The sequence below is a fragment of the Nerophis ophidion genome, linkage group LG21, assembly GCF_033978795.1.
Source record: "Nerophis ophidion isolate RoL-2023_Sa linkage group LG21, RoL_Noph_v1.0, whole genome shotgun sequence".
NCBI lineage: Eukaryota > Metazoa > Chordata > Actinopteri > Syngnathiformes > Syngnathidae > Nerophis > Nerophis ophidion.
Genome location: NC_084631.1, coordinates 39,442,289 through 39,464,559, shown reverse-complemented (window position 1 = coordinate 39,464,559; position 22,271 = coordinate 39,442,289). Strand labels below are relative to the sequence as shown.

The 22,271-nt window shown below is 37.3% G+C and overlaps 2 protein-coding genes across 4 annotated transcripts in view; both read right to left on the bottom strand.

Annotated features, from left to right (window-relative positions):
• The window catches only part of LOC133540096 (thrombospondin type-1 domain-containing protein 7A-like), a 183,569-nt gene extending 180,133 nt beyond the window's left edge, over positions 1-3,436 (bottom strand). The window contains exons 1-2 of the mRNA XM_061882592.1: positions 3,210-3,436; positions 3,035-3,121 (exon numbers count right to left, since the gene is read on the bottom strand). The gene's annotated coding sequence lies outside the window, so the exon portion shown is untranslated. The remainder of the gene's footprint in view (positions 1-3,034; positions 3,122-3,209) is intronic.
• Positions 3,437-12,469: 9,033 nt separating this feature from the next.
• Positions 12,470-22,271, bottom strand: part of LOC133540095 (glucocorticoid-induced transcript 1 protein-like) — a 29,265-nt gene continuing 19,463 nt past the window's right edge. For 2 of the 3 annotated variants that reach the window (XM_061882590.1, XM_061882591.1), the window contains exons 4-5: positions 18,606-18,726; positions 12,470-18,509 (exon numbers count right to left, since the gene is read on the bottom strand). In XM_061882590.1, the coding sequence (XP_061738574.1) occupies positions 18,275-18,509; positions 18,606-18,726 (356 nt within the window). In that variant the 3' untranslated portion in view covers positions 12,470-18,274. The remainder of the gene's footprint in view (positions 18,510-18,605; positions 18,727-22,271) is intronic. The other variant, XR_009803556.1, reaches the window with a different exon arrangement.

The window sequence follows — 22,271 nt, the reverse complement described above, 5'->3', positions numbered from 1 at the left end:
GCACACACTACCAGTCAGCAGGATTGCAGGTAAGAATATGTTTTAATATAATAAAACAAAAGAACACTGGTACAAAAAAGGAGAAAAACAAAGCGCGTGCCAATGCACGGAAAGCTAATGCTAAAAACGTAGCAGGAAACAGAAAACATTAAACGACGTGCCACACGCACGTGAAGCTAAGGCGGAACTTAGCACAAAATAATCGAGGGCAGAAGGATACAAAACGTGACGTGTTGCGAAAAGCAAGTAATGGACCGAGGACGAACTGAGGAATCAGGTGGGCTTAAATACACAAATAATAATAATCAAAAACAGGTGTGACAGGAGCCCGTGAGGAGGAGCACAATCAATCATCAATCAATCAATCAATGTTTATTTATATAGCCCCAAATCACAAATGTCTCAAAGGACTGCACAAATCATTACGACTACAACATCCTCGGAAGAACCCACAAAACGTTGCCATGGTGACTAAACAAACGGGGAAGTGCTCAAACACAAGGAATCGGCAGAGTCCAGAACTAAACATGAACAAAGACATATAAGCGGCAAAACAACAAACGATCCGCATACCGGATCGTGACACTTTCCCAACAGAGCAGAAATTGCTCAGTGGTATTCATGGATTTGCATGAAATATATCATTTATAATTTATATTTTATGTTTTTGTTTTTATAATTTGTTTGTTTTTTGTTTTATAATTTGTTTTTGTTTTTGTTTTGTTTTATAATGTATGTTTTATGTGTTTTGTTGTGTTTTATTTTTGTTGTAAGTTTAATTTTTTATGTTTTATTGTTTATGTTTTTTGTTTAGTTTTATATGCTTGATGTTTTATGTGTAATGTTTTTAGTTTTATGTCTTATGTTTTTTGTTTTTTTATGTTGTATGTTTTTTCATTTCATGTTTTATGTTTTATGTTTTTTGGTTCATGTTTCTGGTTTTATGTTCCTGTTTTTTATGTTTTATTGTTTTTTTTGTTTTATGTTTTTTTTTATTGTTTATTGTATTTTGTTTTTGTATTTTCTTTTTTGTATTTTGTTTTAATGTTTTTTTGTTTTGTGGTTTATGCTTTCTTAATGTTTTATGTTTTTTATTTTATGTTTTATGTTGTATGCTTTATGTTTTGAGTTTTATCATGTTTTTGTTTGTTTTTTTGTTTTGTGTTTTTTTATGTTTTTTTTTGTTTTATGTTTTATTGTTTATGGGGTTTTTTTTGTTTTGTATGCTTGATGTTTTATGTGTAATGTTTTTAGTTTTATGTCTTATGTTTGTTTTTTTATGTTGTATGTTTTTTCGTTTCATGTTTTATGTTTTTTGGTTCATGTTTCTGGTTTTATGTTTTGTTTTATGTTCCTGTTTTTTGTTTATGTTTTTTATGTTTTATTGTTTTTTTTGTTTTAAGTTTTTTTTAATGTTTATTGTATTTAGTTTTTGTATTTTGTTTTAATGTTTTTTGTTTTGTGGTTTATGCTTTATGTTTTACGTTTATGTTTTTTATTTTATGTTTTTTGTTGTATGCTTTATGTTTTGAGTTTTATCATGTTTTTGTTAGTTTTTTTGTTGTGTTTTTTTTATGTTTTTTTTTGTTTTATGTTTTATTGTTTATGTTTTTTGTTTTTGTTTTATGTTTTATAATGTATGAAATTTTTTGTTTTATGTTTTATTTTTTATAATTTATGTTTTATATTTGATGTTTTATATTTTATGTTGTTTTTTGGGTTTCTTCAGTGGTATTCATGTTTTGCATGAAATATGAGGTTATATTCAAGTGTTTGCATGAAATATGAGGTTATATTCATGTGTTTGCATGAAATATGAGGTTATATTCATTTATTTGCATGAAATATAAGGTTATATTCAAGTAATTGCATGAAATATGAGGTTATATTCATGTGTTTGCATGAAATATGAGGTTATATTCATGTGTTTGCATGAAATATGAGGTTATATTCATGTGTTTGCATGAAATATGAGGTTATATTCATGTGTTTGCATGAAACGTGAGGTTATATTCAAGTAATTGCATGAAATATGAGGTTATATTCATGTGTTTGCATGAAATATGAGGTTAAATTCAAGTGTTTGCATGAAATGTGAGGTTATATTCATGTGTTTGCATGAAATGTGAGGTTATATTCATGTGTTTGCATGAAACGTGAGTTTATATTCATGTGTTTGCATGAAACGTGAGGTTATATTCATGTGTTTGCATGAAACGTGAGTTTATATTCATGTGTTTGCATGAAACGTGAGGTTATATTCATGTGTTTGCATGAAACGTGAGGTTATATTCATGTGTTTGCATGAAACGTGAGGTTATATTCATGTGTTTGCATGAAACGTGAGGTTATATTCATGTGTTTGCATGAAATATGAGGTTATATTCATGTTTTTGCATGAAATGTGAGGTTATATTCATGTGTTTGCATGAAACGTGAGGTTATATTCATGTGTTTGCATGAAATATGAGGTTATATTCATGTTTTTGCATGAAATGTGAGGTCATATTCATGTGTTTGCATGAAATATGAAATTATATTCATTTATTTGCATGAAATGTGAGGTTATATTCATGTGTTTGCATGAAATGTGAGGTTATATTCATGTGTTTGCATGAAATATGAGGTTATATTCATGTGTTTGCATGAAATATGAGGTTATATTCATGTGTTTGCATGAAATATGAGGTTATATTCATGTTTTTGCATGAAATATGAGGTTATATTCATGTGTTTGCATGAAATATGAGGTTATATTCATGTTTTTGCATGAAATATGAGGTTATATTCATGTTTTTGCATGAAATATGAGGTTATATTCATGTGTTTGCATGAAATATGAGGTTATATTCATGTTTTTGCATGAAATATGAGGTTATATTCATGTGTTTGCATGAAATATGAGGTTATATTCATGTGTTTGCATGAAATGTGAAGTTATATTCATGTGTTTGCATGAAACGTGATGTTGTGTGCATGTAGAAGACAGAGATGGTTAGAATGTTGGAGGAGAAGTGCAAGATGATGCTGTTACCTGCAGTCAGTGGGCAGAGAGGAAGAAGAGAGGAGTGCAATCCAGTGAGCGGAGTTGATGGACACAATCAAAGCTCCTTTTTGGCGTCTGGAGAAGACAAGAAGAGCGAGGTTAGCATGAGCAGCAATCAGCAGGTAATCCTCATGAGCGGCAATCACGGCTGATTTGTGCTGACCTCAGCTCATCAGACCCTCTTGGGACAGAAATATGAGAGACAAGAAGGTCAAAGACACCACAAAGAAGTCAAATGTGTTGTTACGGCTGCGATTGTCCTGTTCCCCTCCGAAGCAAGAAACAAAATCCAAAATACAAACTGAGGACGCTAACAAGCGTGGAGCTTAACAAAACCAAAATGTCACCAAGGATGAAGAACCCGGAATGCTCGTGTATCAAATCACTGTAGAGAGGAGAAAAAAACCTTAGAAACATAAATGTTGCTTATTGTGAACATTGACCCAGCAACTCATGCTGGGTGACAGGAAACTACAAAGGGGAGTGATCGACCAAAACACCTGGTGGGAACACTAATTGCTCAACACTGGCAGGTGAGGTGAATCAGTGGCCATGGACACCAACACTAAACATCGAACGAAGCTGCAACCAGGAAATAGACTACCAAACACGACATATGTCATGTTTATGGTTTATCTTTTATCATTTATATTTTACATCATTTATGTTTTTTGGTTTAGGCACCAGCGCCCCCCCGCGTTCCCAAAGGGAATAAGCGGGAAAAAATGGATGGATGGATGTTCTTTGGTTTTTGTTTTATGTTTTATATAATTTGTTTTATGTTTTCTGTTGTATTTTTTATGTTTTTGTTTTGTTTTTGTTTTATGTTTTATAATTCATGGGGTTTTTTGTTTTATTTTTTTACAATTTATGTTTTATGTTTTTGTTTTATAATTATTTTTTTGTTTTATGTTTGATAATTTATGTTTTTTGTTTTGGTTTTTGTTTTATAATTTATGTTTTATTTTTTATATAATTTGTTTTATGTTTTTTGTTTTATGTTTTATGTTTTTTGTTTTTGTTTTATTTTTTGTGTTTTTGTTTTTTATTTTATATTTGTTTAATGTTTTATAATTTATGTTTTTTTTGTTTGTTTTTTATCATTTATGTTTTAGTTTTTGGTTTTATGTTTATAATTTATGTTTTTTTGTTTTGTTTTATGTTTTATAATTTATATTTTATGTTTTATTTGTATGGTTTATGGTTTCTGTTTTTTGCTTTATAATTTTTTTGTTTTGTGTTTTTTTTGTTGTTGTCTGTTATTGTTTTTTTTTATGTTTTATAATTTATAATTTTTGTTTTATTTTTTTACAATTTTTTTAATGTTTTTTGTTTTATGTTTTGTTTTTTTCGTGTATGTGTTTTTGTTTTTTGTTTTATATTTGTTTTATAATTTATGGGTTTTTTGTTTTTTGTTTTATTTTTTATAATTTATGTTTTAGTTTTTTGTTTTATGTTTTATAATTTATGTTTTTTTGTTTTGTTTTATGTTTTATAATTTATATTTTATATTTTATGTTTTATTTTTTTGGTTTATGGTTTATCTTTTTTGTGTTATGCTTTTTGTTTTGTGTTTTATTTTGTTGTTGTATGTTTTACGGTTTATGTTTTATTTTTATTTTTTGTTCTATGTTTTTTTATGCTTGATGTTTTATGTTTTATTATTTATGTTTTTTGTTTTTGTTTCATGTTTCATGTTTTATGTTTAATGGTTTATGTTGTTTGGTTCATGTTTCATGTTTTTTGTTTTATGTTTTATGTTCATGTTTTTGTTTTATGTTTTAAGTTTTTAGTTTATGTTTTGTTTTTGTTTTAAGTTTTTTGTTTTATGTTTCATTGTTTGTTTTTGTTTGTTTTTGTTTGTTTTGTTATATGTTTTATTGTTTATTGTTTTTGTTTTATGTTCTTATATTTTCTTTTTTGTATTTTGTTTTAATGTTTTTTGTTTTATGTTTTTTATTGTATGTTTTATGTTTTTTTTGTTGTTGTATGTTTATGTTTTAAGTTTTATTGTTTGTTTTATGGTGTATGTTGATTTTTTATGTTTTTTGTTTAATGTTTCATGGTTTATGTCTTTTGTGTAATGTTTAATGTTTTATATATAAATGTTACAATGGTGAATGTATAAATGTTACAATGTTTGTATTTCCTGTCTGGTCAGACACATTACCACCAGTAACGTGCAGCTGATCAGCGCCCCCTGGTGTCAGTGCTGTTTGTTACATTATCCACACAACGCAGAGGAAGAGGAACACCTAACACATGACGTCACCTCATACTTCAACTAACTGACGCGACATCGGATTTTCAAACCTCGAACCACCGTAATTGTAGCAAAGACCGTCTGTGTAACATTTGTTGTCTTTGGTTTACTTCAGCCTACGTTGTTCACTTTTACGACACTGGGGGGGGGGGGCTTTGAACGCATCATTGCATCGCCAAGCTGTTTAAATTACAGTCAGCATGCTGGTCCATCCATCCATTTTCTACTGTTGTTTATTATTTAATTACAGTGAACATGCTTGTCTATTATTGAATTACAGTAAACATACTTGTCTATTATTTAATTACAGTAAACATGTTTGTCTATTATTTAATTACAGTGAACATATTTGTCTATAATTTAATTACAGTGAACATGGTTCCACAAGCCCTGCGATGAGGTGACGACTTGTCCACGGTGTACACCGCCTTCCGCCCGACTGTAGCTGAGATAGGCACCAGCGCCCCCTGCGACCCCAAAGGGAATAAGCGGTAGAAAATGGATGGATGGGTGGATGGTTCCACAAGCTTTTGGTTATACTTTTGAACACTCCTCTTGCTAAAATTGGTGCAGTTTAACTAAAGGTGTTGCTTTTCTGCCATGGACTTGTTTCTTCAGCATTGTCCACACCTTTAAGTCAGGACTTTGGGAAGCTTATTATTTTTTCATTTTCCCTTTAGCAATGCTACATTTAAAATCGAAGTGCTTCGTCACTGTAAGAAATGACACATTGAAAGCCATAATCATATAATAATAATAATAATATTTAAAATCGGGGGAAAAAATCCTTGCTTAGGCTGCTGCCCCCGTGACCCAACCTCAGATAAGCGGAAGAAGATGGATAATGAAAATAGCAATGATAATAATATTGATAACAATAATGGTCGTAATAACAGTATTAATAATAACAATAATAGTAATTAATAGTAATAATAATAATCATTAAATAAAGATTCAGTCACAAAATATGGAAATGGTTTCTTTTGCTGACATATTGCCACCTGCTGGCGGGACATAATATTACACATTTTTGCCAACAACAAAGAAAATATCAATCATTTAAAACATGATGGCGTGTGTCAAGCATAACATTATTTAGCAACAATAATTCAACTGTAAGTTCAAATGTAGAAAATATACACCACTTGCATTCAAATTATAAATCATAAAGAAAAATAAATAAATGTTTCTTGACGTTCATGGCTGTTAAGAGCAGACGTTTATTTATTTCATATATATATATTTAGACTAACAATTTCTTTTTCAGTGACTTTAAAAACAATAAACACGTCATTTTTAATTTTTAAAATCAAGTCTTCCAGTTAAGTATTCTTCCTTGTGTCGCTCATTAAACTAAATATTTCATGGTCCAAAGCTTCAGTCAAAATAACACAGACAATAATTACTTAGTCTTGTTGGCGCGTGAAAAAAACAAAAACAAAAAAAAAAACCACGATGCTCAAATCCATGCTTTTATTTTGAAAGCCTTACAGGAAGTTATTCCGATGAAGCCCAGCGTACCGGAAGCAGATTCTATTTCCGTGATTGTTCAAACGCGTTTTTAAATTAATTTTTTTTTAAAGTTTGATACATTTTGGACAATAAAAGTGGTAATAAAAATAACACCATGTAAGGCAACATACGCAAATTTAATCCAAAACAAACATTTTTGATTTGATTTGCGGCAAATTGCTGTCATAAATATATCTCACGAATAATCAATTTTTACAATAAAAACAAAGTCCATCAAATAAGTGTTCATGTTGTGTTGACTCCTTTAACTACACCAATGGACAAAGCAAGGAAAAGTAGAATATTAATAACATATTTTCCTCAAGTAAGCAATAGTTATTCATTCCTGCAGTACTCGCACACGCCACCTGGGGGCAGTAATGCTCTGCAACAGGGGTCACCAACCTTTTTGAAACCAAGAGCTACTTTTTGGGTACTGATTAAATAAATTGCCAGAAATAGCCAATTTGCTCAATTTACTTTTAACTCTATGTTATTATTAATAATTAAAAAAAAGCGAATCTTTTAGAAAAAAATTTAAAAAGAATTTACGGAACATCATTTGTAATTTTTCCTGATTAAGATTAATTTTAGTATTTTGATGACATGTTTTAAATAGGTTAAAATCCAATCTGCACTTTGTTAGAATATATAACGAATTGGACCAAGCTATATTTCTAACAAAGACGATTCATTATTTCTTCTAGATTTTCCAATAAATTGTTTTTAAAATAATTCAAGATTTAAATTTGATTCTACAGATTTTCTAGATTTGCCAGAATATTTTTTTTTAAATTTTATTCCTAATAAGTTTGAAGAAATATTTCACAAATATTCTTCGTCGAAAATATAGAAGCTAAAATGAAGAATTAAATTATAATTAAATTAAAAAGACAAATCATTATTTTTTCTAGATTTTCCGGAACAAAAATTTTAAAATGAATTCAAAAGACTTTGAAATAAGATTTAAATTTGATTCTACAGATTTTCTAGATTTGCCAGAATAATTTTTGGGAATTTTAATCATAATAAGTGTAACTACAACTCTGTCACATCACGCCGTGACTTATTTGGACTTTGTTGCTGTTTTCCTGTGGGTCGTGTTTTACTTCTCGGTCTTGCGCTCCTATTTTGGTGGCTTTTTCTCTTTATTTTGGTATTTTCCTGTTGCGATATTTCCTGCATCTACATTGTTTTAGCAATCAAGACTATTTCAGTTGCTTTTATCCTTCTTTGTGGGGACTTTGTTGATTGTCATGTCATGTACGGGATGTACTTTGTGGACGCCATCTGCTCCACAGTAAGTCTTTGATTTGTCTAAGATTTGCCAGAATATTTTTATTTTTATTTTATTCCTAATAAGTTTGAAGAAATATTTCACAAATATTCTTCGTCGAAAAAATAGAAGCTAAAATTAATAATTAAATTAAAAGGACAAATCTTTAGTTTTTTCTAGATTTTCCAGAACAACATTTTTAAAATGAATTCAAAAGACTTTGAAATAAGATTTAAATTTGATTCTACAGATTTTCTAGATTTGCCAGAATAATTTTTGGGAATTTTAATCATAATAAGTGTAACTACAACTCTGTCACATCACGCCGTGACTTATTTGGACTTTGTTGCTGTTTTCCTTCTTGTCTTGCGCTCCTATTTTGGTGGCTTTTTCTCTTTATTTTGGTATTTTCCTGTTGCGATATTTCCTGCATCTACTTTTTTTTTAGCAATCAAGACTATTTCAGTTGCTTTTATCCTTCTTTGTGGGGACTTTGTTGATTGTCATGTCATGTACGGGATGTACTTTGTGGACGCCATCTGCTCCACAGTAAGTCTTTGATTTGTCTAAGATTTGCCAGAATATTTTTATTTTTATTTTATTCCTAATAAGTTTGAAGAAATATTTCACAAATATTCTTCGTCGAAAAAATAGAAGCTAGAATTAATAATTAAATTAAAATTAAATTAAAAAGACAAGTCTTTAGTTTTTTCTAGATTTTCCAGAACAACATTTTTAAAATGAATTCAAAAGACTTTGAAATAAGATTTGAATTTGATTCTACAGATTTTCTAGATTTGCCAGAATAATTTTTGGGAATTTTAATCATAATAAGTGTAACTACAACTCTGTCACATCACGCCGTGACTTATTTGGACTTTGTTGCTGTTTTCCTGTGGGTTGTGTTTTACTTCTCGGTCTGCTCCTATTTTGGTGGCTTTTTCTCTTTATTTTGGTATTTTCCTGTTGCGATATTTCCTGCATCTACTTTGTTTTAGCAATCAAGACTATTTCAGTTGCGTTTATCCTTCTTTGTGGGGACTTTGTTGATTGTCATGTCATGTACGGGATGTACTTTGTGGACGCCATCTGCTCTACAGTAAGTCTTTGATTTGTCTAAGATTTGCCAGAATATTTTTATTTTTATTTTATTCCTAATAAGTTTGAAGAAATATTCCACAAATATTCTTCGTCGAAAAAATAGAAGCTAAAATTAATAATTAAATTAAAAGGACAAATCTTTAGTTTTTTCTAGATTTTCCAGAACAACATTTTTAAAATGAATTCAAAAGACTTTGAAATAAGATTTAAATTTGATTCTACAGATTTTCTAGATTTGCCAGAATAATTTTGGGGAATTTTAATCATAATAAGTGTAACTACAACTCTGTCACATCACGCCGTGACTTATTTGGACTTTGTTGCTGTTTTCTTGTGGGTCGTGTTTTACTTCTTGTCTTGCGCTCCTATTTTGGTGGCTTTTTCTCTTTATTTTGGTATTTTCCTGTTGCGATATTTCCTGCATCTACTTTGTTTTAGCAATCAAGACTATTTCAGTTGCTTTTATCCTTCTTTGTGGGGACTTTGTTGATTGTCATGTCATGTACGGGATGTACTTTGTGGACGCCATCTGCTCCACAGTAAGTCTTTGATTTGTCTAAGATTTGCCAGAATATTTTTATTTTTATTTTATTCCTAATAAGTTTGAAGAAATATTCCACAAATATTCTTCGTCGAAAAAATAGAAGCTAAAATTAATAATTAAATTAAAAGGACAAATCTTTAGTTTTTTCTAGATTTTCCAGAACAACATTTTTAAAATGAATTCAAAAGACTTTGAAATAAGATTTAAATTGGATTCTACAGATTTTCTAGATTTGCCAGAATAATTTTTGGGAATTTTAATCATAATAAGTGTAACTACAACTCTGTCACATCACGCCGTGACTTATTTGGACTTTGTTGCTGTTTTCCTGTGGGTCGTGTTTTACTTCTTGTCTTGCGCTCCTATTTTGGTGGCTTTTTCTCTTTATTTTGGTATTTTCCTGTTGCGATATTTCCTGCATCTACTTTGTTTTAGCAATCAAGACTATTTCAGTTGCTTTTATCCTTCTTTGTGGGGACTTTGTTGATTGTCATGTCATGTACGGGATGTACTTTGTGGACGCCATCTGCTCCACTGTAAGTCTTTGCTGTCGTCCAGCATTCTGTTTTTGTTTACTTTGTAGCCAGTTCGGTTTTTGTTTCATTCCGCATAGCCTTCCCTAAGCTTTAATGCCTTTTTTAGCGGCACTCACCTTTTGTTTATTTTTGGTTTAAGCATGTTAGAATAATTATGTATATATTATCACACTAACTTTAGAATGCTTAAAGTCTGTTGCTTTAGTTATTAGCTATTGTGCTCAAGTTAGACTTTTTTTCTTATCTATGCAAGGACAAAACTTCTTGTCTGAGCGCTGGCCTCAGCCACATGATGTTATCATACTTTTGGCTCGCTGGCAGCCAAGGACTTCGGAGACTTCGGGGAGCAGACGAGACAGAGACTACGACGAACTCGACGACAAGGCAAAATCACATTCCGTCACGTACTATGCGTCCTGGTCCTGCTTTGCATAATATATGTGACCACTCCTTTTAGAACTCTGAATAAAAAGGAGAACGCGGCAACTGGACCTTAGAGCGTAGGGCGAGACTGTGACTAAGTGTGCAGTGCCCTCGTTCTCCTCATGAGCCCTATTTAACTCTGTCTGCTTGATTCCTTGCTTCTTGTCTGATTAATAGATGTCAACAGTGTTTGAACCTGACAAAGCATTGGACACAATTTTACCTGCACACTGCCTTCCGCTATTTTTCGACATTTACAAAGCAATGAGCTACCTGCTGCCACCTAGTGCATTTCACGGTTAATCCGCCGAGCTCTAGACAGCACCGACCCTCAACAACAACAACACATCATTTGCAGACTATAATTACTGGTTTGCAAAAAAATATTTTTAACCCAAATAGGTGAAATCAGACAATCTCCCACGGCACACCAGACTGTATCTCAGCACAGTGGTTGAAAAACACTGGAATATCAAACAAATACTAACATATATGCATATATTAAAACGTGTGCATGTATATGCAAATATCAAAATATGTATATGCGTATGTCAAACAAATATGAATGTGTTACTTTTATGCAAAACAGATATTTTATTTTTACTCAATCTCATTGTGGTCCACATACTTATTTTGGAAAGTAGGTGTATGTGGAGAGGCGGAGCCGACGGTCCGAAGGCGGGGCAGGGCACGATGGCGGCAGGGAGGCGGAGAATGCGGCTGAGCGGAGAGGCGGGGCGTGCCGGGATCGACGCCGCAATCTAATTCAGGTGCGTGGATCGCGCACCGGCACACGATTAACATTTCTCCTTACGCTGCATAAAAGGGGAGAAGGAGGAGAGATCGGGTCAGAAGGAGGAGAGTCCGTAGCAGATACGGCGCAAGAGAAGATGGCGACGACGAAAGCGACCGAAGAGCGAGCAGCAGATGAGGAGCTGAAAGGCAACTCGGCAAAAGACATCTTTATTTGAAAAAATAAAAAGAGTCAAACCTGCTCAAAGCAATGTCCTTCCTGAGTGGTCCATGGAACCCGCACGACGACAGCAAGGAACTGTCACAAATACATTTTTTCAAATAAAGCTGTCTCTTGCCAGGTTGCTTTTCAGCTCTTCCTCTGCTGCTCGCTCTTCGTTCGCTTTCGTCGTCTTTCAATCTTGCGCTGCATCTGCTGCGGACTCTCCTCCTTCTGCCCCGATCTCTCCTCCTTCTCCCCTTTTATGAAGCGTAAGGAGAAATGTTAATCGTGTGCCGGTGCGCAATCCCCGCACCTGAATTACATTGCGGCGGCGCTCCCGGCACGTCCCGCCTCTCCGCTCAGCCGCATTCTCCGCCTCCTTGCCGCCATCTTGGGCAGGGCTCCGCCTCTCCACAATGTATTTTCCTAATATGGCCAATTCAAAACTAAGTTGGTGTTTTTATACTTGCTGGTTTATTGCAGAGTAAAAGCATGTTTAAAACGTTGCCTCGAATTATCCTTAAGAATTATCATCTTACTGGAAAATTTCTAGACGTACAAACTTTACGTAGTGCTTGGTGACTCCAAGTTGTCTTAAAAGGTACAGTGCCCCTAGAAAGTGTACGACAGTACTGACAGAAGGTGTATTACAGTACTAAAAGGTGTATTACAGTACTGCTAGAAGGTGTACTACAGTACCACAATAAGGTGTACAACAGTACTACTAGAAGGTGTATTACAATAAGGTGTACAACAGTACTACTAGAAGGTGTATTACAGTTCAACTAGAAGGTGTATTACAGTACTACAATGTACTTTAGGAGTAAGTTTTAATGTTGTGATCGATCTATTTGCACAGGAGAATGACAGTCAGACGTATAATTTGATAAAAGTACACACGAGTACTGGGACCATCTTCCTGTAAACATGTTCAGCTGCTTACTCAGCAATACTTATCTTTTTCAAACAAGGGCTTTTCCTTCTTCTCATAGAGATACAGTATATAGATATATATATATTTACAGTATATGCATGTATTTACCACTGGGATTGGTTTTGTCCCCTCGACATAAAGCAAAACACTACTAACCTGGAAGTGTTTTACGTCAACAACTTTGGTCCCAGCATTGACCCCTGGGGTACACCATCAAGTATATCCAAGCACGGAGAAACTTGTTAACTTCCCACAATGGCAGAGCTAACCCTGATGTTGCAGCGTTCCACGGATCAATAACCATTCTGTGATTGATTGTACAGCTCATTCATGTGTAAATATTTGCAACGTAACAAAACAAGAACATAAATAGAATAATATCCCTTCTGTAGTTACCTCCTCGTGGCCAGCTTGACTCTACTTGCTTAAGTTCCACATCATGCAGAAGTAAGGAGGGCTTGTGAGATTCTGTGGTTACACTTGAAGGAGATTAGAGAGTCAGTGGTCGTACTTGAAGGAGTTTTTGGAGAGTCAGTGGTCGTACTTGAAGGAGTTTTTGGAGAGTCAGTGGTCAGAATTGGAGGTGTTTAGAGAGTCAGTGGTCGTACTTGAAGGAGTTTTTGGAGAGTCAGTGGTCGTACTTGAAGGAGTTTGGAAATACTTTGGTCAGAATTGGAGGTGTTTAGAGAGTCAGTGGTCGCACTTGAAGGAGTTTGGAAATACTTTGGTCACAATTGAAGGTGTTTAGAGTCAGTAGTCGTACTTGAAGGAGTTTTTGGAGAGTCAGTGGTCGTACTTGAAGGAGTTTGGAAATACTTTGGTCACAATTGGAGGTGTTTAGAGAGTCAGTGGTCGCACTTGAAGGAGTTTGGAAATACTTTGGTCACAATTGAAGGTGTTTAGAGTCAGCGGTCGTACTTGAAGGAGTTTTTGGAGAGTCAGTGGTCGTACTTGAAGGAGTTTGGAAATACTTTGGTCACAATTGGAGGTGTTTAGAGAGTCAGTGGTCGCACTTGAAGGAGTTTGGAAATACTTTGGTCACAATTGAAGGTGTTTAGAGTCAGCGGTCGTACTTGAAGGAGTTTTTGGAGAGTCAGTGGTCGTACTTGAAGGAGTTTTGGAAATACTTTGGTCAGAATTGGAGGTGTTTAGAGAGTCAGTGGTCATACTTGAAGGAGTTTTTGGAGAGTCAGTGGTCGTACTTGAAGGAGTTTGGAAATACTTTGGTCAGAATTGGAGGTGTTTAGAGTCAGTGGTCGTAGTTGAAGGAGTTTTTGGAGTCAGTGGTCGTACTTGAAGGAGTTTGGAAATACTTTGGTCAGAATTGGAGGTGTTTAGAGAGTCAGTGGTCGTACTTGAAGGAGTTTGGAAATACTTTGGTCACAATTGAAGGTGTTAAGAGAGTCAGTGGTCGCACTTGAAGGAGTTTTGAAATACTTTGGTCACATTTGAATGTGTAGAATCAGTGCTCACTTTAATGACTTGGGAGAGTCAGTGGTCGTACTTCAAGGAGTTTGGAAATACTTTGGTCACAATTGAAGGTGTTTAGAGAGTCAGTGGTTGTACTTGAAGGAGTTTTTGGAGAGTCCAGTGGTCGTACTTGAAGGAGTTTGGAAATACTTCGGTCAGAATTGGAGGTGTTTAGAGTCAGTGGTCGTAGTTGAAGGAGTTTGGAAATACTTTGGTCACAATTGAAGGTGTTTAGAGTCAGTGGTCGTAGTTGAAGGAGTTTTTTGGAGAGTCAGTGGTCGTACTTGAAGGAGTTTGAAAATACTTTGGTCACAATTGAAGGTGTTTAGAGTCAGTGGTCGTAGTTGAAGGAGTTTTTGGAGAGTCAGTGGTCGTACTTGAAGGAGTTTGAAAATACTTTGGTCAGAATTGGAGGTGTTTAGAGAGTCAGTGGTCGTAGTTGAAGGAGTTTGAAAATACTTTGGTCACAATTGGAGGTGTTTAGAGTCAGTGGTCGTAGTTGAAGGAGTTTTTTGGAGGAGTCAGTGGTTGTACTTGAAGGAGTTTGGAAATACTTTGGTCACAATTGAAGGTGTTTAGAGTCAGTGGTCGTAGTTGAAGGAGTTTTTGGAGAGTCAGTGGTCGTACTTGAAGGAGTTTGAAAATACTTTGGTCAGAATTGGAGGTGTTTAGAGAGTCAGTGGTCGTAGTTGAAGGAGTTTGAAAATACTTTGGTCACAATTGAAGGTGTTTAGAGTCAGTGGTCGTAGTTGAAGAAGTTTTTGGAGAGTCAGTGGTCGTAATTGAAGAAGTTTTTGGAGAGTCAGTGGTCGTACTTGAAGGAGTTTGAAAATACTTTGGTCACAATTGGAGGTGTTTAGAGAGTTAGTGGTCGTACTTGAAGGAGTTTTTGGAGAGTCAGTGATCGTACTTGAAGGAGTTTGGAAATACTTTGGTCACAATTGAATGTGTTTAGAGTCAGTGGTCGTAGTTGAAGAGTCAGTGGTCGTACTTGAAGGAGTTTGTAGTCAGTGGTCGTACTTGAAGGAATTTGGAGTCAGTGGTCATAATTGAAGGGAGTTTGGAAATACCTTGGTCACAATTGCAATTGAAGGTGTTTAAAGAGTCATTGGTCGTACTTGAAGGAGTTTGGAAATACTTTGGTCACAATTGAAGGTGTTTAGAGTCAGTGGTTGTAGTTGAAGGAGTTTTTTGGAGAGTCAGTGGTCGTACTTGAAGGAGTTTGAAAATTCTTTGGTCACAATTGGAGGTGTTTAGAGTCAGTGGTCGTAGTTGAAGAAGTTTTTGGAGAGTCAGTGGTCGTACTTGAAGGAGTTTGAAAATACTTTGGTCACAATTGGAGGTGTTTTAGAGAGTCATTGGTCGTACTTGAAGGAGTTTGGAAATACTTTGGTCACAATTGAAGGTGTTTAGAGTCAGTGGTTGTAGTTGAAGGAGTTTTTGGAGAGTCAGTGGTCGTACTTGAAGGAGTTTTTGGAGAGTCAGTGATCGTACTTGAAGGAGTTTGGAAATACTTTGGTCACAATTGAATGTGTTTAGAGTCAGTGGTCGTAGTTGAAGAGTCAGTGGTCGTACTTGAAGGAATTTGGAGTCAGTGGTCATAATTGAAGGGAGTTTGGAAATACCTTGGTCACAATTGCAATTGAAGGTGTTTAAAGAGTCATTGGTCGTACTTGAAGGAGTTTGGAAATACTTTGGTCACAAGTGAATGTGTAGAGTCAGTGCTCACTTTCATGACTTGGGAGAGTCAGTGGTCACACTTGAAGGAGTTTGGAAATACTTTGGTCACAATTGAAGGTATTTGGAGAGTCAGTAGTCCGTACTTGAAGGAGTTTAGATAGTCAGTGGTCGCACTTGAAGGAGTTTTGGAAATACTTTGGTCACAATTGAAGGGGTTTAGAGTCAGTGGTCGTACTTGAAGGAGTTTGGAAATACTTTGGTCACAATTGAAGGTATTTGGAGAGTCAGTAGTCGTACTTGAAGGAGTTTGGAAATACTTTGGTCTCAATTGAAGGTGTTTGGAGAGTCAGTAGTCGTACTTGAAGGAGTTTGGAAATACTTTGGTCTCAATTGGAGGTGTTTAGAGAGTCAGTGGTCGTACTTGAAGGAGTTTTTGGAGAGTCAGTAGTCGTACTTGAAGGAGTTTGGAAATACTTTGGTCACAATTGAAGGTATTTGGAGAGTCACTAGTCGTACTTGAAGGAGTTTGGAAATACTTTGGTCTCAATTGAAGGTGTTTGGAGAGTCAGTAGTCGCACTTGAAGTTTGGATAGTCAGTGGTCACACTTGAAGGAGTTTGGAGAGTCAGTGGTCTTATTTGAAGGAGTTTGGAGAGTCTGTGGTACACTAAAATGTGTTTAGAGAGTCAGTGGTCGTATTTGAAGGAGTTTGGGGAGTCAGTGGTCACACTTCAAGGAGTTTGGAGAGTCAGTGGTCTTATTTGAAGGAGTTTGGAGAGTATGTGGTACACTAAAATGTGTTTAGAGAGTCAGTGGTCGTATTTGAAGGAGTTTGGGGAGTCAGTGGTCACACTTGAAGGAGTTTGGAGAGTCAGTGGTCTTATTTGAAGGAGTTTGGAGAGTCAGTGGTCACACTTCAAGGAGTTTGGAGAGTCAGTGTTCTTATTTGAAGGAGGTTGGAGAGTCTGTGGTACACTAAAATGTGTTTAGAGAGTCAGTGGTCGTATTTGAAGGAGTTTGGGGAGTCAGTGGTCACACTTGAAGAAGTTTGGAGAGTCAGTGGTCTTATTTGAAGGAGTGTGGAGAGTCAGTGGTACACTCAAATGTGTTTAGAGAGTCAGTGGTCACACTTGAAGGAGTTTGGAGAGTCAGTGGAACACTCAAATGTGTTTAGAGAGTCAGTGGTCACACTTGAAGGAGTTTGGAGAGTCAGTGGTCGCACTTGAAGTACTCCTTCAAGTGCGACTGCTGACTCTCTGAACACCTTGAAGTACGATCACTGACTCTCGAAACTCCTTCAACTTTGATCACTGACTCCCTAAGCCCCATTAAGCGTAACCACTGACTTTCCGAACATCTTCAAGTGCGACCACTGACTCCCCAAACTCCTTCAGGTGCGACCAATGACATCCAAACATCTTCAAGTGTGACCACAGAATTTCCAAACACCTTGAAGTGTGACGACTGACTCTCGAAAGTCCTTCAGTTGCGACCACTGACTCTCCAAACTCCTTCAAGAGTGACCGCTGACATCCAAACACCTTGTTTGTGTTTGGATGTCAGCGGTCGCACTTGAAGGAGTTTGGAGAGTCAGTGGTCGCAATTGAAGGTGTTTTTGGATGTCAGTGGTCGTATTTCAAGGTGTTTGGAGTCAGTTGTCAAACCTGAAGGAGTTGCGAGAGCCAGTGGTCACAATTGAAGGAATTTGGAGCGTAAGTGGTCACAATTGAAGGAGTATGGAGAGTAAGTGGTCGCACTTGAAGGAGTTTGGAAATTCTGTGGTCGTACTTGAAGGAGTTTAATTGTTTAGAGAGTCAGTTGCCACACTTGAAGGTGTTTGGAGAGTCAGTTGTAGCACTTGAAAGTCTTTGGAGAATCAGTTGTCGCACTTGAAGATGTTTGGAGAGTCAGCGGTCGCATTTGAAGGAGTTATGATTGTTTGGATGTCTGTAGTCACACTTGGAGAAGTTTGGAGAGCTAGTGGTCACATCTGAAGGAGTTCGGAGAGTCTCTGATCCCACTTGAAGGAATTCGGAGAGTCTCTGATCACACTTGAAGGAGTTTGGACAGTCAGTGGTCACACTTAAATGAATTTGGAGAGTCTGTGGTCACAACTGAAGGAGAATGGATAGTCAGCGGTCACACTTAAAGGAATTTGGAGAGTCTCTGGTCACAACTGAAGGAGATTGGAGAGTATGTGGTCACAAGTGAAAGAGTTTGGATAGTCAGTGCTCACACTTAAAGAAATTTGGAGAGTCTGTGGTCACAACTGAAGGAGATTGGATAGTCAGTGGTCACATCTGAAGGAGTTCGGAGAGTCTCAGATCTTACTTGAAGGAATTCGGAGAGTCTCTGATCACACTTGAAGGAGTTTGGATAGTCAGTGGTCACACTTAAAGGAATTTGGAGAGTCCGTGGTCACAACTGAAGGAGATTGGAGAGTCCGTGGTCGCAACTGAAGGAGATTGGAGAGTCTGTGGTCAAAAGTGAAGGAGTTTGGATGGTCAGTGGTCACACTTGGAAGGTGTAAAAGGTCTAGCTGATGGAGTCTTCTTCTGTGCTAGTGCTGGTGGAGACTTGAGTGGTAAAAGCGTGCGATGTTGATGATGTTGTGCCGTCCTCGTCTTCCTGGGATGGCACGCCGGGCGCTACATGCAGGGATGCTGGGAGTCTGACGGGACAGAATGCTGAGCCGGTCGGGATGAAGTTGACCTTGTTTTTGTCAGGGCAGGAGAAGAGGAGCGCTGATGCTGAGCTGGACTGTCGGGAGCTGGAAGGAAATTAGCGCTTGTAAGTTAGCTACTTTAACTTTAATTAGTTAGCCAGTTAGTAAGCATCAAGTGCAGCTCGGACTGAAGCAAAGTACCTCATCTCCTCGAAAGCTTTGATCTTCTCGCAACCTTCGGGCGGCTCTCGCTTGAACATGTAACTGTTGTTGGGTTTTGGTGAGGAGGCGAATTTGGGGAGCGGTGAACTGCTCTCACCGTCTGTGAAGGAACACATCAAACATAGAATATGATGGAATGATTTCAGCAAACTCAATGAACCTGCTCAGAAAAGTGTGACTGGAACGTTTGCGACAAAAACTAGCAGAATTGTCTTGGAAAAGTGCAATGCTTCAATGACGAAATAGTTGAAATGGGTTGAAAAATGTGGTACAAATATTGGGAAGCTGGAAACAGAGGGAATTCTGGGAACTTTGAAAAAGTGTTAGTTTGAATGTTGAAGATGATTGGAATATGTTGTTGGCTAAATGTTCGAAGGAAAATGGCAAACTAAGAGGAATTCAAATACTTGCCAGCATTCACACAATAACAACTACACTAATAATAATAATAATGCACTTGGTAGGATTTGAAAGACGGCGAAGACATGGCAGGGAAATGAGAACATGCTAACAGTTAGCATGTTTCACTTACCAAGTTATATGACTATGAGGTGTATGGCTGCGGAATTAGAGAAAAATATATAAAATTTGCCCAAAAAAAGGTGAGCACTTTGTTAGCGTGTGGAGTCAGTGATCGTAAATCGAGGTGTTCAGAGAGTCAGCGGTCGCACTTGAAGGAGTCCTTCAAGTATGACCACTGACTCTCCAAACCTCTTCAAGTGCGACCACTGACTCTCCAAACTCCTTCAAATGCGACCACTGACTTTCCAAACTCCTTCAAATACAACCAATGACTCTCTAAACACATTCAAGTATGACCACTGACTCTCCAAATTCCTTCAAGTGCAACCACTGACTCTCCAAACTCCTTCAAGAACGACAACTGACTCACCAAAAAACCTTCAACTGCGAATGGAGCATTTTCAAACATCTTCAAATACGACCACTGACTCTCTAAACACATTTGAGTATGACCACAGACTCTCTAAACACATTTGAGTGTGACCACTGACTCTCCAACACCTTCAAGTACGACCACTGACTGGAATGGCCTCAATCTCTTTGCCCTGCGTAATGACAAAGCTGATTCTGATTCTGACTCTCCAAACACATTCAAATACAATCACTGACTCTCTAAACACATTCGAGTGTGACCACAGACTCTCCAAACTCCTTTAAGTGTGACCACTGACTCTCCAAACTCCTTCAAGTGTGACCACTGACTCTCCAAACTCCTTCAAGAACGACAACTGACTCTCCAAACTCCTTCAAGTGTGACCACTGACTCTCCAAACTCCTTTAAGTGCGACCAATGACTCCCCAAACTCCTTCAAATACGACCACTGACTCTCTAAACACATTTGAGTGTGACCACTGACTCTCCAACACCTTCAAGTACAACCACTGACTGGAATGGCCTCAATCTCTTTACCCTGCGTAATGACAAAGCTGATTCTGATTCTGACTCTCCAAACACCTTCAAATACAATCACTGACTCACCAAACTCCTTTAAGTATGACCACTGACTCTCTAAACACATTCAAGTGTGACCACAGACTCTCCAAACTCCTTCAAGTGTGACCACTGACTCTCCAAACTCCTTCAAGTGTGACCACTGACTCTCCAAACTCCTTCAAGTGTGACCACTGACTCTCCAAACACCTTCAAGTGTGACCACTGACTCTCCAAACTCCTTCAAGTGTGACCACTGACTCTCCAAACACTTTCAAGTGTGACCACTGACTCTCCAAACTCCTTCAAGTGTGACCACTGATTCTCCAAACTCCTTCAAGTGTGACCACTGACTCTCCAAACTCCTTCAAGTGTGACCACTGACTCTCCAAACTCCTTCAACTACGACCACTGACTCTCTAAACACATTCGAGTGTCACCACAGCCTCTCCAAACTCCTTCAAGTGTGACCACTGACTCTCCAAACTCCTTCAAGTATGACCACTGACTCTCCAAACTCCTTCAAGTACGACCACTGACTCTCCAAACTCCTTCAAGTATGACCACTGACTCTCCAAACTCTTTCAAGTGTGACCACTGACTCGCCAAACTCCTTCAAGTACGACCACTGACTCTCCAAACTCCTTCAAGTGTGACCACTGACTCTCCAAACTCCTTCAAGTACGACCACTGACTCTCTAAACACATTTGAGTGTGACCACTGACTCTCCAACACCTTCAAGTACGACCACTGACTGGAATGGCTTCAATCTCTTTACCCTGCGTAATGACAAAGCTGATTCTGATTCTGACTCACCAAACTCCTTTAAGTATGACCACTGACTCTCCAAACACCTTCAAATACAACCACTGACTCTCTAAACACATTCGAGTGTGACCACTGACTCTCCAAACTCCTTCAAGTGTGACCACTGACTCTCCAAACACCTTCAAGTGTGACCACTGACTCTCCAAACACCTTCAAGTGTGACCACTGACTCTCCAAACTCCTTCAAGTGTGACCACTGACTCTCCAAACTCCTTCAAGTGTGACCACTGACTCTCCAAACTCCTTCAACTACGACCACTGACTCTCTAAACACATTCGAGTGTCACCACAGCCTCTCCAAACTCCTTCAAGTGTGACCACTGACTCTCCAAACTCCTTTAAGTGTGACCACTGACTCTCCAAACTCCTTCAACTACGACCACTGACTCTCTAAACACATTCGAGTGTCACCACAGCCTCTCCAAACTCCTTCAAGTGTGACCACTGACTCTCCAAACTCCTTCAAGTGTGACCACTGACTCTCCAAACTCCTTCAAGTGTGACCACTGACTCTCCAAACTCCTTCAAGAACGACAACTGACTCTCCCAACTCCTTCAAGTATGACCACTGACTCTCCAAACTCCTTTAAGTGCGACCAATGACTCCCCAAACTCCTTCAAATACGACCACTGACTCTCTAAACACATTTGAGTGTGACCACTGACTCTCCAACACCTTCAAGTACAACCACTGACTGGAATGGCCTCAATCTCTTTACCCTGCGTAATGACAAAGCTGATTCTGATTCTGACTCTCCAAACACCTTCAAATACAATCACTGACTCACCAAACTCCTTTAAGTATGACCACTGACTCTCTAAACACCTTCAAGTGTGACCACTGACTCTCCAAACTCCTTCAAGTGTGACCACTGACTCTCCAAACACCTTCAAGTGTGACCACTGACTCTCCAAACTCCTTCAAGGGTGACCACTGACTCTCCAAACACCTTCAAGTGTGACCACTGACTCTCCAAACACCTTCAAGTGTGACCACTGACTCTCCAAACTCCTTCAAGTGTGACCACTGACTCGCCAAACTCCTTCAAGTGTGACCACTGACTCTCCAAACTCCTTCAACTACGACCACTGACTCTCTAAACACATTCGAGTGTCACCAAAGCCTCTCCAAACTCCTTCAAGTGTGACCACTGACTCTCCAAACTCCTTCAAGTATGACCACTGACTCTCCAAACTCCTTCAAGTACGACCACTGACTCTCCAAACTCCTTCAAGTATGACCACTGACTCTCCAAACTCCTTCAAGTATGACACCGACTCTCCAAACTCCTTCAAGTATGACCACTGACTCTACAAACTCCTTCAAGTATGACCACCGGCTCTCCAAACTCCTTCAAGTGTG